The following is a 16,350-nucleotide window of genomic DNA, read 5'->3' as shown; positions in this document are numbered from 1 at the left end:
TTACACTAATCAGACTCTAAGCTTCTGGAGAACAGATATCTGTGTCTTATTTATTTTTTATTTCTAATGCAAACACAATTTCTGGAACAGAGCGACTACTCAGTAAATAAGGAAGAAAACTAAACTGTCAAAAATGATGTGTGCTCATGGCAAGGAAGAATAACATAAATCTATCAAAGGAAGAAGGAAGATTAAATGTTTCTGCCTTTGGGTCATATAAAACACAATCCCTATAGCCCAACACCTGAACAATTTGTTCTGTAAGAAATTTTTGTGTGAACACTTAAAAGCAAGAATATCCTGACAGCATGGATATAAACACACATAGACACCTACATGCCAAGTCTAGTTTGGAACTTTTTATGATTGTATTTATTAAAACCCAAAACTGACCCTTCCCTTTGGTAAAACCACCCATCCTTACATCACGCCATTCTTTTACCTGAAGACTGATGTGAGATGCTGCCAACCTTCTCAATTTTCCTGACCCTTTCCCTGTTCCCCCAACACAGCTTTCCAGCCTCGATTCTGTGCTTGTGGTCAATGGTGTGCTCACTTCCACGTGGCTCTCTCTCCACCCCCAGGCCCTTCTGGCTTCTTCTACCTTGGTCCTCTTAACCCTGGGAACCCTGAGCCGCTCCTCTCATCTTCTCCCCCCACCCCAACCCTTCTGAGCACAGCTGGAGAAAATGAGACTAATGAATCTCCTCTGTTTCCTTCATGCTGCTGAGAAAGACTTTTCATTCATCTCATCTCTAGTTGACTTCCCTTCTGATTCCCACTCAGATGTTCAGATCCATTTTTATTCACAAGTTTCCAACTTGATTCTCCCTGCCTCATTCTTAGAATGTGACCTCATCAGTTCATCTCCCAAAGGATGAAGGCATTCAGCACAAGCTCCCTCAATTCTATTCCCCTCTGAATCCTCACCTGCCTCTCTTTGTTACCTGATGAATCCGACAAAACCAGCCGATCCATCTATGCCTTTGATCTCACCCTCCTTCCTCCTCTGGGAGCTTATTTTATAAATTATTCTTTCTCTTGTAAATCTTCAATCCCCATTAGTCCTTTGCACACTGCCAACATATATGTTGGTCATACAAATGAACAACAACCCTTCCTTTCACCTTCATGCCCGTTTAAGCTGCCATCCTATTTCATTATTTTTTCTTCAAACTTCTTGAAAAATGCATCTTCAATTACTGTATAAGATCCAGTGCAGTTTCTCATTCCCCAAATCCTTGCCTCTGACCTCTGCCTTCCTCCCTCAAAGGATTGATCCCATTGATCTCGCTACAGGAATCATCATGCCTGAGACCATCCTGTCCTCTCAATGTCCATCTCTAGTGCCCTATCTCTTTGAATTGATTATCAGTCGTTAACTTGTGTTTCACTTGTTAGAAAGAGATTTGTATGATAAAAGGTCCTGTATCTGGAATAGAAAGACTTGCCTTCGAGTCTGACTCTGGCATTAGCTATGTAGGTGAGAATGTCATGTCACCTCTCTTTGAAATAAGGACCTGTTTTGTTGTTGTTGTTAATCCTCACCAGAGGATATTTTTTTCCACTGATTTTTAGAGAGAGTGGAAGGGAGGGAGGGAGGGGGAGAGAGAGAGAGAGAGAGAGAGAGAGAGAGAGAGAGAGAGAGAGATGTGAAAGAGACACATTGATTGGTTGCCTCCTGCATGCGCTCTTACTGGGGCCAGGAATGGAACCTGCAACCCAGGTACATGCCCTTGACCAGGAATCAAACCCATAACCCTTTGGTGCATGGGCTGATGCTCTAACCATTGTGCAACACCGGTCAGGGCAAGGACCTGTTTTAAGAGAGCTGCTAAGTCTCTTCTACCTCCTGTTTCATGTTTAGGCATCTTAATGTCAGGAACTGACTTTTAACATTGTGCAGCCCAGTCCTTGGGAATAGCTTTCTCTCTTTCTTTATTTCCTCTTACAATAATCTCCTTTTAGGAAAAAAAAAAAAAATCAGTGAAATTTAAGTCTTTGATTTGGATTTCTGCTTTTAAAAATATCCCTTTTAACTTTGCCCCTTAATAATAAAAATTTGACTAAATGTAAAATCTCTCGGGTTCTGAAATACATAATGGTAATACTTGGAAATTCATCAAGTAGAAGAGCAGGTCTAATAAGTTTCTGGAGAAATATAAATAGGTGGCTGTTTAATAACAAGACACCTGGCTATGGGAGGATTAAGGAACCAGAAAACCAATGCGTAGACAAGATACATGAGAATAGATAAGTTTCCTATCATGTTTCATGATGTCTGGGAACACTAGGAAGGAGTTGCTCTGGGATACGAATGCCCCAGCATAACTAAAGCAGAGCAACTGAGTACAAAGCAGAAATAGCAAGAGCATTCATTACTGACAAGATAATCAGTACATACAGAACAGAGTGGGGTGGTTCCATACACAAAGCATGGAAAATTATACTATTAAGTGGAATAGGTTTTAACATGAAAATGAATGGAAGGGCTAAGTATGGAAAAGGAGCCTACACTGGGTTTTGTACTTTTTCATTTTCTTTCAGGTGTTTGCCGAGGGCTTCTGTGTTTCATGTCAGTTTACGGGGAAATGACTGGAAAGACTGATGAGCACAACTGGTTGCTAATACAGCCTACATGGGTGTAGTGTGCATGTCACTGCATTCTTTCAGGACTTTCTCGAGGAATTGATTTCATGGGCTATTGCTGATTACCACATTTGTTCTCCTCAATACCGTGGAGATATCCGAAAGGACAGAAAGGCATTCTTTCCCCATAGTTTTATGAATAAGCTTAATTAAGCCATCATTTATTCCAAGGATTTTTTTTAAACCTGAAAACCCTACATTTCACCACACTTCTAAATTTCTAATCTTGTTATTTCACAGCCTTAAAGTGGTTACATATTTAGGGATTCTTTTTCCAAGTTTGTTGGATGAGGCAATGTTAGTTTTTGATATTCACATTGAGATTCTTTGGGGATCTTCTGGTTTTCTGAGCTTATACACTAGACAAGTGTTTCTGAGCTCAAAGACCAGGAAACTATAAACTTAAATCACTGGGAAATTGGCAGTTCACACATTAATAAAGACTCTCGGCTTTCACCTGGGGAAGAATACAGTACATTATTTCCTTTTGTCTAGATAGCCCCATCTTTTTCTCCTTTTCTTGTAGGACTTCCTCTGGCTATTTTCTGCTCTATCTTTTCAGTATCTACCTCCAGTAGAAGCTTCTCTCTATGGCATCTCCCACCATACCACTGATGGGCCGTGAGCTTCTATTTTCTGTTCAATGGCATATTACACGTGTATCTGTACAGTGCTCAAGGAGGCATTTCTCTTTGTGGCCTGCCTGGTTCATCTCAGTCTTCAAGATATTTGGTTCTCTTTCATTTATCAGTGGGGAGCCCCCTGCATCCCCATATGTTACTGGTGGAAGTGGAGTTCTTGGGGTGCCTCAGAGAAAGGAATTTCCTGAGGCCCCCATGGGAAGATGAGGTATTGTGGAAAGCTTTATTAATGATATAAAATTAAGGGGGTTCCCTTCCGTGGTCCCATGTCCCTCCGTCTCACCATGGAAAATGTCCAGTTACATGTGGGTCTGCTTAAAGCAACATGGCCATGGAGGTGAGTGTGGGTCACACTCACCCACGTGCTAGCCCACCACGTGGCCTGACAGACCCCACACGCAATGGACTGCAGCTGGAGCACAGGCTAACCTAGCCAGACGCTGGACTGGACTGTGCTTTCCTATGGAGCAGAGACTCTGGGCAGTGGCCTTCATTCTGGCCCTGCTGAAGATAAGATTGGACGTTTTCCAATCTTATGTCTCCAATGGTGAGACAGGACGGGAACCCCATTAATTTCACATCATCAATACAGCTTTCCATGAGGCCTCATCCCCACATGGGGGGCCTCAGGAAATTCTTTTCCCCATGGCACCCCAAGAACTCCACTTCCACTGGTAACAGATGGAGATGCAGAGAGCACCCCACCAATAACACTTTAGTGTCATTCTCCAAATAAGGATTGCCAAATAAACATATCTGAAAGGCAAATGTCAAAATCAAGAAAAAAATGTTTGCAACATATATGACAAACTTAATACAGCTAATATATAAATCTACTCTAATAAATCCATAAGCAAACGGTGAACTAAGCAATAGGAGAGTGGGAAATGGATATATAGAGAAATAAAAAAGAATAAAGACTGCTGGAAGATAAATGCACAGACATATCCAACCTCATTTATAATAAAAAAATTTAATAACAAAATAGCACATTTGTCTATCAAATGGATTAAAAATATTTTAAATATAATACTCTGGAGTGTGATATTTATATTAGTTGCTGTATTCAAAAATACTGTTTGTATTTTTCTTTTTATCAATTAAAAAGAAATATTCCAAGTTAGACCAAAAATATATATATAAATATATGTTATACATATAAATATGGAAATATATTATGTATATATTAAATATATATATATAATATTACCCTGGGAGGGTGAGGATGCAAGGAAATAGGTATCTTCATAATCTCTAGTGTGAGGGTAAATTGATAAAACATTTCTAGATGACAATTCAGTTACATGAAAAAAAAGAAAGCCCCCAAACATGCATACCTTTTGCTATAAGAATTGTACTTATAGGGTTTATCACAAGGAAATAATAATGGTTTAGCTACCAAAATTCATCTTAGTAATAATTGTAATATTAAGAAATTATGAACTGCTCAGTTATCTATCAGTAGGGGTTGATTAAATAAGTTGTGGCATAGCTAAAAAGGGTTTCGTGTTATGTAAGCTTTAGCCACAGCCCTTCTTCAAGACAAGAATCTATGCTTTGCCTTGGGACTCAGTAAAAATAAAGCCAACAACTTACATGACAACAGACATGAGTAAAGCATTCAGTGCTCCGGTGTGGGTATTAGCAGGGCACTGCTCAAGTGTCTGCTGTCTCTCCTGATCCTGAAGAAGTTCATCCAGGGCAGGAATGAGCTCTTGAGGGTCAAGACAAAGACTTAGAATCTTCCTTTTGTGCTGTTTATTGATTGCTGTCTGTCTGTCTTCTAGGAGGATTGACATTTTTATATCTTCATCCAAGTGAGCCACAAGAATAGTTCTGTATTATGATGTCCATCCTTGGACTTGACAATTAAATTGGTTATTACATCACATCACATCACATCACATCAATCAGGAAAGTATTTGGCCAGGGAGGTGGGCCAGAGGTAAACCCCATTAATGTCCACCCAATAGTGTCTTTTTCAGACCCCCTGCCCCCCTGAGGAGAGTATGTAAAAAGGATGAAGATATTCATATCTATTTTCCTTCCATTATGATGAAAGGTTTATGAGATCATTGGATTGAATAATGTCCTCATTATTAGGGTGTGGAATTAGACTCTAAAACACCAAAAATAATACCATCTAACCTTTGTGTCCTGTTCATTTTTTCAGAGGCTTTTCATATTTATTTTTTATTTGGATTTCTCAATATTAATTGTGTGGGATTAGGTATCTGTGCCCCACAATGAGAAGAGTGTGAACTTGGCAATCAGACAAACCGTGTTCCCAAAACAAAAGAAAGGAAGTTAAAATGGGTACAATTGTAGATAAGGTTGTAGGTGTGGATGTAGAGATTTGAGAGGATTCTTTCTTGTGGACTTAAATTTTCAGTGTGGGACGGGAGGTAAGGTCATCAGCTGAGGGAAAGAAGGACATCACTGAGGTGAAGGAACACCTGCTTCAGAAAGGAGACGTTACTGAGAGGAGAGGTTGAACTATGCTGTATATTTCATGGCTGGGTCTGTAGCTGGCTATTGTGTGACCTTGAGCTTATATCACAGGGGACTTTTCCTCATTCCTCATTCTAAAAAAAATGACTAATTCTGATGTCTCTTCTGGAAACTTCCCCCCCTTTACAGTGACCAAAAGGTTCAAGAATGAATGTAGATTTCTTAAATAAGTGAGTTGAGAGATCCAATTATTAACCACTGCAAAGTAACAATGAAAAACTTTGGCTGTATATCTGTGCGTCTACCACAGCGTGTGCACCTCAGAATGGAAGGCTCCTGTGAGCAGAAAGACTTAAGCTGGGAGAAGCTGGAAGCTGCTCAATCCTTTGTTGCCTGTCAAAGCCAAAGGCTGAATTAAGTCAGATGAAACTTAAAAAGGAAAAAACAAAACAGATGGGTCATTTAAGAAAAAAAAGAGTTGGTCAGCTAAAGACATTTAAAAACACATGTCAGTCTGCCTTTTATGGGTTCTGAAGGCTAAATATAGTTTCTGCAGGAGGCATGTTATTACAGTTCAGCAACTATTTCCCAAAACATGGCAGTGATTCTAAAAATGCTGAAGTCTCATAATCATTTTTCTAGATAGAGTTCCTCTTAGTCTGTCTTTAGGGATTTGTGAAAATTTTGTCCCTTTGGCCAAGTGTCTTAATATTTGAATTTTTGTTGTTTTGCTTTGTGTTTTTGTATTTTTTAAATTCTATTGCAACGTGTTGTCTAAGTTAAATGAGTACAATTTTATTATATAGTATATCCTGCAATTGTGTCAATAGCATCTTTATGAAAAGCTCTGGAATGTCACTGACTGGATTATAGTCATTTTGTGAATAATTATTCCATCCACTCTGTAGTGGCCATATCCAAATTTATCTATGCAAGTGATTTCAAAGGATTTTAACCTCATTCATCGAAAAGTTAAATTTAACCCAGAATCAACCTTCTGGTAAATTGTTGAGGTCCACCACTTATAATAAGAGCCTAACTAGGTTCGTTTTGCAAGCGTGGATAATTTATGGTATTGTTGGCATGGGATTGAAATGCTCCTATGTGAAGGCAGAAGGTCATTTCTGGAAACTATCATTCACATACTAATTATAGGCCTAACTGGAGCTTTTCAGTTGGTAAAGTAGGTGGTGAACTAACCCAACAACCTGGCCAACCAAGTTAACCAGCAGGCCATGGAAACTAAAATACAGTGGAGGGTGTGGGGGGCAAGGGGGAGACAGTGAAAAGCCAGTCAGTATAGCCAATGTTTAATTCTTTAACACAGATAATCCTTTCTAACTGCACAACAAAGGTTTGTGGTTGTCTATTCCACACCTCGCCTCAAAGCTTGATTTCCTCCCTCCCTCAGCAAAATCCTTAAACCATGAGATGCCATAAAGTTAAAATCAGTAACCCTAATTCTTTTAAAAATCCAGTCTGACTTGGTTTGGGAAAAGAAGTTCCTGACACATCTATTTCTCTGCGTTTTCTTTCCCAGGTGCTCCAACCAGGGGCTTTGACGGCGTTTACTGAGCTGGGGGCAGTCTAGCCCCTCTGGCTAACACAGTCTTGTGGTTGGGTTTCTATACAGACCCTCTCTTCACCCCACTGCGTCCTCCACATCCCCCAAAAAAACTTTAGAAAAGAGTTTAAAATGACATCCTCTGAGGAAACTTTGCTCAATTACTTTTTAGATTCATGTTGTTTTGAGGGAGTAGATCATTCTTTTTCAAAGGGGAGAAAGATGAAAACAAAGACAAGGTTCTATTGCCCTTCCTCAGCATGAGTTTTCTGAAGCAGGAAATTGGAGCAGTAAAGCCCTGATAATCTCAGGGACGATTATTCAGTTCAAGTGGTAGTGCATCTCCCTTGCTTTTTGACTCCTGTGGCTTTTGTTTCCAGGGCTTGAGGATATTTCATTCCTTACTCTAACCACCACCCCGTGATGTGCAGGAGAGAATACCAACTCAACCTAGTCCACTTTTAAAACAAACAACTGTTCTGTTCTGGCGCAGGAGAATAAATAGTTTAAGATTGACAGCGAATCCGAAAATGAGGTAACAGATCTGAAAGTGCCCAACACAGGGAGGACGCAGAACAGGAATTTAGTAAGTGGGATTTTATAATCTGCATAGCGGTTTTCTACCACCCTTGACCAGTGATTCTCAACCAGAGGACATTTTGCCTTCAACCCCAAGAGACATTTGGCAATGTCTGGAGACATTTTTTCTTAATTAGATAGAGTGGGAAGGAGAGAGAGAGAGAAACATTGATGTGAGAGAGACACATTAATTTGCCTCCCGCATGACCCCAACCGGGGTCTGGAATCGAACCTGCAACTGAGATGTGTGCCCTTGGCCCGGAATTAAACCTGAGGCCCTTCTGTCCACAGGTCAACACTCTAGCCACTGAGCCAAACTGGACAGGGTTGGAGACATTTTTTATTGTTATGACTTGGGGGTGATATGGTATTTAGCAATATTGCTATCAGCTTGCTACATCATGAACTACCCTTAAATAACCTGTCCACCTCAAGTAGCCCTCACAGTGTAACATGGCAGTAACAGATAGGAGCTGACATTATCAGCATTATTAATAGCAGGGTGGAAAACCCAATGTGTAAAACCAAACACACATTTGGTTGCTACTTAACATTCTACAATGCATAGGGGAATCCCCTACAACAAAGAATTGTCTGGAGCAAAATACCAAAACGGCTGACATTGGAACACCCTACTGTAGACAAATGAGCATGTACAATGTCTACTTTTAGAATAATGCAAAATAAGTTAGGAAATATTGTTGATCCTTACTTGACTATATTTAAAAGTATTTACAAATATGTTTCTGTAGCTCTCCATTCATTGCCTATTTCCAAAGTTAGTCTAGGTAAGATTCCTCAACAATGAATATTCTCTATCAAACAAAAATGTTCAAGTATCACCAGTACCTAAAACCTGGAACCTTTAGTACAATGAAAAAATTTATTTACACCAATCTAATTTGCCTTTAGATTTTAAGAAATTTTACTTTGTCTCTCTTCTTCTCCCCTCTCAAATAGATATTAATATGCACTCAAGTTGCCTAGGATTTCCCCCTCAAACCCCCACCCCCCATCTTTAGAACTATCCCACTTGCTTTGAAATACTGCCTAAGATGGAATAAACACTCTTTTTTAAAAGGATCTATAAATACACAAGAGGTTGATTCCTCAAGAATTTAGAGCATAGCCAATTCCATTCTTGTCACATTCTTAACTGGACCCAGGGACAGAGTTCTTAAGAACAGACCAAGATGTTTGGCTTTCCCTTTGTCCTGTGTCAACCAGGCCCCATCATCAGCTTGTTATGTCATGAACTACCCTAAAATAACCTCTCCACCTCAAATAGCCCTCACAGTGTAAGATATCCGCACAAGAGTCGGAGCTGACATTATCAGCAATACTAATAGCAAGGTGGAAAATCCAATGTGTCAAACCAAACAAGCTGATCTTGTGTTTCTTTTGTATGTTGGGATACTGATAGACAACTGCCAAACCAGTCTGAGGTCTGAGGCCATAGTTTAAATCTAGTCCTTAGCTGACTGACTGTGAATCTTTTATCAGACAGAACAAGTGGTATGGCTAGTAATCTACATATGGAAAGAGTTCTAAGATAAGAACAACCTAGTGGCCAATGGTTGTCCAGAACATCTTTAGCATTTTGCTTAACCCACTGTGGCAGGTCACAGATTGCTTGGAATGTTCAAAAGGAGCCAGGAAGTTCTATCCACCGGAACTTTCTGCAGTGAAAAAATGTTATGTATCTGCTGTGTCCAGTTCAGTTGGCCACTAGCACTATGTGGCTGTTGAGCACTTGACATGTGACTAGTGTAACTGAAGGAATGCATTTTTAATTTTACTTAGTCCTAGTGATATCATAATAAACGATGCCAGTCTAGGATACATCAACTCATTATTCCACATCTTAACTATAGATATTCTGATTCCTTTTCCTACTTAAAAAATTATAAATATAACAAAACTATAGAATGTTTAGAAAATAGGGGAAATTCTGTTTACTACCCCTAATTTTACAAGCCTAACATAATTGTTATGAATTTCATCAATTTTCAAGGTTTTTTCCTATGTATTTTTAGATGAGTTAGATATTTTATTTTTACTTATTATTACCAGCTTTTAAACTTAAAATTATGAAAGTTTCTATATTACTAAATAACATTTATAAGCTTTCAGAGCTAATGATTGCCTGTTTCTTAGATTATGGTAGCACAGTTTATTTCCTCTATTTTTGAAAAATTTGGATTGTTTCATTTATTTGGTTTTATGGTTATTATAAAACAAAGCCATAGTAAACATATGAAAGCATGTTAATATTTCTTCACTTTAGGATACAATTCCACGCCAAATGTTTGATTTTTATTCAGGTAATAACAAATCATTTCACTACCACAGATTCAATTTGCAAAAGTGCTTTTCACTATTCTTGTGAAAAATAGACTTTCAAGGTTCCAAAAGGATAGAAAGCCAAGACTTTTCTCTCTGCATCACAATTAATTGAATAAATTATAAGGCAATTTGTATTCCTTCCCATATAACAATAAAAACTGCTAATAAAATATAACTGCATTCAGGGTTGATGACACAGACCTTTGTTTTGCAGACAAAGTTCTCAGTCATAAATCCTGTAAGTAAAATATATCACATGTTCAGATAATTTTCACTCTAGAATTTCTAAAGATGAGAAAATTAACAGGGTTAAATATTTTTTAATTTTGTTCCCCATAAATTTATGTAGTTATATATTGTCAGATCTCTAAACTACATTTTTGTAATTTAAAGTGATATACATATAGTCCAAGTAAACTTTCCCACATCTTACAATTAGTAATTATGCTGAAGACCTTGGTTTAATTTTATATTTTGCATACTGGAAAACTGTCATGTGGTTTTTTATAAATTCATTTTAAATACTATATTCTGATGGCTATGATCATCAAAAAACAAAGGGACCATACTGATCACACAGATGAATTTAATATATAACATACTAAAATTATAAGCTAAAAAAATCAAGTGTTCTCATTATTTATCATTTTGATTTCAGCTTCTGTTCTCTCCCTTTGTCTTTATTTGAGTTAAAATTTATATTTGAGAGATTGAATGTGGATTGCATAAACTTGTGCTAATTAAACATCACATTATACCTGTGAAACAGCTTTGTAAACCACAAGGTACAGTACAGTGGAAATCTAAATGTTTTGAAAAGTGCTCTTTGTTCATCCTGTATGTGAAAAGTAGCCTTTAAAATTGGCTTAATGAAAACAAAGCTGATATTTTTTTCTCTCTTGCAAAATGAAGTTAATAATTTATGGAATAGATTTGTTTTTTCTTCACATACAATAGTAAAAAGTGTTTGGTCTGATAAAATAACTGCATTTAGGGCTTTCATTAGTGTTACCATCCCAGGGATGTAGATCTTTTTTTTTTTTTAATGGAACATAAGTCCCCAGATGGCAAATCACTGGGACTTTGTTCACAATGTGAATGAAGCCCAGTGCCAGAAAATCACTTCCAAAAAAATCAATAGTGTTTGTACTGGAAATGTTTGCAAAAATGCTTGGAATACCATCAACTCTATATGTACTTTGTGGATTTTCTGAGGAAAATATTTAAAACTTGATGGGTTTTCCTTTGCCACCCAATTAACCTCTTGCTTTCCTGTCTCAATTCTTTACACAAACTAATTTAGCATTATTATACACAATATTTCATTACAAGCTTCACTCTACTTTAAAAAATAATAGTAATTCCAAGGTTATACATACGCAGTGCACCGTTACTCAAGCCACCGTGGTCTTTTGTTCCTATGGACAATGAAGAGGTGTGTCTGTCCTTTGTTTCTGCACACCTATTGTGCTAAGTAAATCCCAGGTTGGAAGAATTTCCCATTTTTACTCAACAGAATTCATAGTTTTATTTTTCTGATTTCAGGTGGTTTTCATGAGCCTGTGCAAAAGTTTTTGGGATTGTGGACTTGTAGCCCTGGATGATATTACGGTAGAATTGGGAAGCTGCTGGTCTCCAGGTAATGATGGCCGTCAGTTCTGCTCTCTTTGTCTGCCTGGCCTATTCATGACATTGCTGGTTTCTCTAAGAACATACGACAGACGTTTAATTTGTGCTAGTCTATCCTTTGCTTTTCTTTCCGGAAATGCCTTTCTACAGAGCTGTGGAATTGAGAAATGAAGACTCAGATGCAGTGTGTGACTTTGTCCATATGACTTGACCCCTGTATCTTCATCTGTAAGAGAGGTAGTAATACCTACCTGAATATTTGGGATAATACATAGAAATTCTCCAGTGTAGGACCTGGCACAAAACGATGCTTTAAAAACAAATATCTTACCCTGGCCAGTTCGGCTCAGCGGTTGGAGTGCTAGCCTGCAGACCAGAGAGTCCCAGGTTCGGTTCCCTCTAGGGGCATGTACCAAAAAAAAAAAAAAAAAAAAAAGAAAGAAAGAAAGAAAGAAAAACAAATATCTCCTATTATATTTTTATTGTCATTGTCAAATGCAGATTTTCAAGCAATATTGATAAAATTTTTATTACACAAATAGTATACTAAACATATACAAGGTGGGGGAAAGTAGGTTTATAGATGTTCATATGGAAAATTATATAATAATTAATAGATAATAATATAAGAATAGCCCTGGCCAGTTTGGCTTAGTGGTTAGAGCATTGGCCCATGGACCAGAGAGTCCCAGGTTCAGTTTCTGCTAAGGGCACGTACCTCGGTTGCAGTTTGTCCCCAGCCCTGATTGGGGTCATGTGGGTGGCAACCACTCGATGTGTCTCTCTAACATCGGAGTTTCTCTCTCTTCCTACCTCTCTCCCTCCCACTCTATCTGAAGATAAATGCAAGAATGTCCTCAGGTGAGAATTTAAAAAAATATATGTGTGTGTGTATGTGTGTGTGTGTGTGTACGAATAAACTCTTATTCACATACTCACAACTGTAAACCTAACTTTGTCCCACCTTATAATTTTAAAATGATAATAAATTAAATATTTTCTAAGTGAATTAAATGACAACAGAACAATGGGCCAAGCATTGATGATGATAACAAAATAAAGGTGGTGGCTATGTGTTGGGCATTATGTGTAATGAGATAAAGGACAGATACCTCAACCCAGATCATTGGTCTGTATCTGCTGATTACCACAGCATTCTAAATCATGGGGTTTCCATTTGTTTAACAAACAGGCAAATTGTGGTAGCAATCTGGCACTGGAGAATAATTTCATGTTTATTTAATTAAAAGACAATTTGTTTTTAGTCCCTTGACTTGCGGGACACTGCAAAGACAAGACAAAGAACAAGATAAAAATCTCTGTCCATCCGATGTGGCTCAGTAGTTGAGCGTCAACCCATGCACCAAGAGGTCGCCAGTTCAATTCCCAGTCAGAGCACATGCCCAGGTTGTGGGCCAAATCCCCAGTGGGGGGCATGCAGCAGACTGCCAATTCATGTTCTCCCTCATCAATGTTTCTTTCTCTTTCCCTCTCCCTTCCTCGCTCTCTAAAAATCAATAAAGAAAAAAATAGATAAAAATCTCCACTCTCATGGTGTACAAAAGGGAATGAGGCCTCATTATTTTGTACCGTATACTAAAATAAAATAATTATCATGCAAGAGATATGAAGTGCAGCCTATTTGTTAGAGAAATTGCTAAGAATCTGAATGTGGAAGGTACAACCAGTTCAACCAAAAGAGAAGTCTCCCATAAGTTCGGAGGTGGCACCATTCTAACAATAATAATTATTAAAGTTATTGAAGATAGCATCCAAACACATAAAATTTGTTTATTGTTTTTTGTTAATCCTCACCCAAGGATATTTTTCCATTGATTTTTAGAGAGAGTAGAAGGGAGGAGAGTGAGAGAGAAAGAGACATTGATGTGAGAGAGACACATCAATTGGGAAACATGCTCCGCCTGGGGCTGGGGAATCGAACCTGCAACCTAGGTACATGCCCTTGACTGGGAATTGAACCCATGACCCTTCAGTGTGCGGGCCACCAGTCTATCCATTGAACCACACCAGCCAAGTCATAAAATCTGTTTTTAGAAATGGAAAATAGGGCTTCAAGTGGCAAAACTCCAAATTTTAATATTAAGTTAGCTAGTATTTATTTAGAACCCCATGTTCTAAAAACTTTACATACATCATCTCATTTAATCTTCACAACCCGGGAGGTGGATAATTAACATCCCCACATTACAGGTAAGAATGCTGATGCACAGAAAACTTGAGTAACCTGCTCCACACAAATCAAGCTGGGCCCCTAGAGCACTTTTAGTTCTCTTTCTTTCTTCTCCTCCTCCAAAGCAACTATGGAGTTGTTCTGAGGACTCCCTTTACCCATCCTGAATTTCTGAAAATAGCTCCTGCATTATGAATTTTATTATTCACCTCATTTTCATAAAGGCAGTAGACTTCCAATTTTCAGAATTTGTTAAACTCATTCACATGAATAAATTCACAAGTCAAAGAAAAGTTCTTTCTCAAAGTAGCCCAATAGTTCTGGATCCAGATTTCTATTGTTCTCTGCCTCTAATGGCAGAACCCATGGAGGAGTCCAGGCTCTAACTGGAGGCAACAGGTGGTGGGCTGCCAATGGGGGGCTGGCAAGCTCCCTCTTCATCTGCACGGCATATGGGCAGACATGCCAAGTGGGCTATCAGAGAGCCACGGAAGACGTATTCATTGAAAGTGCCTCGGCCCTGGCCGGTTTGGCTCAGCGGTTAGAGTGTCGGCCTGCGGTCCAGAGAGACCCGGGTTCGGTTACCGCTAAGGGCATGTACTTCGGTTGCAGTTTGTCCCCGGCTGGGTCGTGTGGGTGGCAGCCAGTCGATGTGTCCCTTTCACGTCGATGTTTCTCTCTCTCTCTCTTCCTCCTGCTCTGTCTGAATAAAAAATGGAAAAATGTCCTCAGTGAGGATAAAAAAATAAATAAAAATAAATAAATTAAAAAAAGAAAGTGCCCCAGAAGCTGCAACACCTGCTATTTCTTTGCAGGGAAGCTTCCACCTCCACCTGGAGAGTGTACCTTCGAACAAGATGAATGTGCATTTACTCAGGAGAGAAGAAACCGGAGCAGCTGGCATAGGAGGAGGGGAGAAACTCCCACTTCCTACACCGGACCCAAGGGAGACCACACTACTGGGGTAGGTGAGTTACGCCACATGGTGCCGTTTCCTAAGGAAACCTATAATCTCATTCTAGGGGTAGTCACTGCATTTTGTCATGTGCAAATTTGTTTTGTGTCTACAATGTACTACAAATGTAACTCTACACACATGGGATAAATAATTCAATATGTGCATTTAAAATTGTTCTTTCAATTTATTACGTTACTTATATATCTTGCGGCAAAGAGGAGTTAAATGGGCTTACAAAGATATGCACATGAAAATAATTTAATTCGTAGTCAGTTAAAAATAGAGAATGACAAAGTTTAAAAAAAAAAAATGGTGATTTAAACTGGAGCCAGGACTAAAGCCTAGTTACTGGCAGACAGGGGAGGAGACATACATGCTTGATCCACCCTTTCTAGCAGCTGAAACAAAGATGGAAGGCTCATCTATTCATACCCTTAATGATTTGCAATTCGTTAAGATGCTTTATTACCCATCATATAGTCAACGTAGGTAAATGTTTTATGTGTATTGGAAAATAATGTACATTTTGTTATTGTTGTTGCATGTAGTGGTCTGTATACATTTTGATTATATGGAGCTCCTAATTATGTTCCTATTTTCTTTCTTTTTACTGATTTTTTTATCTGTTCATTTGAGAGGTATTTTAGTTTCCCATTATGATTGTGAATTCATTTGTTTCTCCTTTTAGTTCCATCAGTTCTTGCTTGCATATACTATTTTGGACCTATGTTATTAGGCATATGCAAGTGTACAATTCTTATACCTTCTTGGTGAATAAGACATATTATTATTATGAAATGTCCCCTTATCTCTAGCCATGCTTCTTATTTTAGAGTCTACTTTGCCTAATATTAGCATTGCTTCACCAACTCTGTTACTAGTGTTTATATTTCTTTGTCTATCCTTTTACTTTCAAACTTTCTGTATACCTTTTTTTTTTTTTAATATGGCTCATATATGTGGCAATAATTGAGTTTTATAATTTATCCAGTCCCATAATCTTGTCTTTTAATTGGAGTATTTGGGTCATTCATATTTAATGTAATTACTGATACATTTGGACTTATATTTACTTTCTTATTATTCTAATTTATCCTCTATTCACCTGTTTTATTTTACAGTATTTTTTACTAGTCTTATTCTTTTAAAATTTAGTATACTATTTGTCTTGCACTTTATTTCTATATATTTTAAATCTCAGATTTAAAGTTAAAAGCTAACCATTCTTAGAAAGATTTAGTCATTTTTCTTGAATACTCATTGCATGCCTTTAGTTAATTTCCAGAGTTCCAAAAGAGTTGATTTGACTTTTTTTTTTGGCCAGTGTTCTCATTGCTTTTAC

The 16,350-nt window shown here is 38.1% G+C and overlaps 1 protein-coding gene across 1 annotated transcript in view; it reads left to right on the top strand.

Moving 5' to 3' along the window:
• Nucleotides 1-16,350, top strand: part of MAMDC2 (MAM domain containing 2) — a 71,657-nt gene that overhangs the window by 36,803 nt on the left and 18,504 nt on the right. Inside the window, exons 7-8 of the mRNA XM_036261069.1 lie at nucleotides 11,776-11,869; nucleotides 14,866-15,018. Of these exons, the coding sequence (XP_036116962.1) occupies nucleotides 11,776-11,869; nucleotides 14,866-15,018 (247 nt within the window). The remainder of the gene's footprint in view (nucleotides 1-11,775; nucleotides 11,870-14,865; nucleotides 15,019-16,350) is intronic.

The sequence above is a fragment of the Molossus molossus genome, unplaced genomic scaffold, assembly GCF_014108415.1.
Source record: "Molossus molossus isolate mMolMol1 unplaced genomic scaffold, mMolMol1.p scaffold_m16_p_14, whole genome shotgun sequence".
In the NCBI taxonomy this organism is placed as follows: Eukaryota; Metazoa; Chordata; class Mammalia; order Chiroptera; family Molossidae; genus Molossus; species Molossus molossus.
The sequence above is the reverse complement of the archived record's forward strand: the minus strand, read 5'-3'. Positions and strand labels throughout refer to the sequence as shown.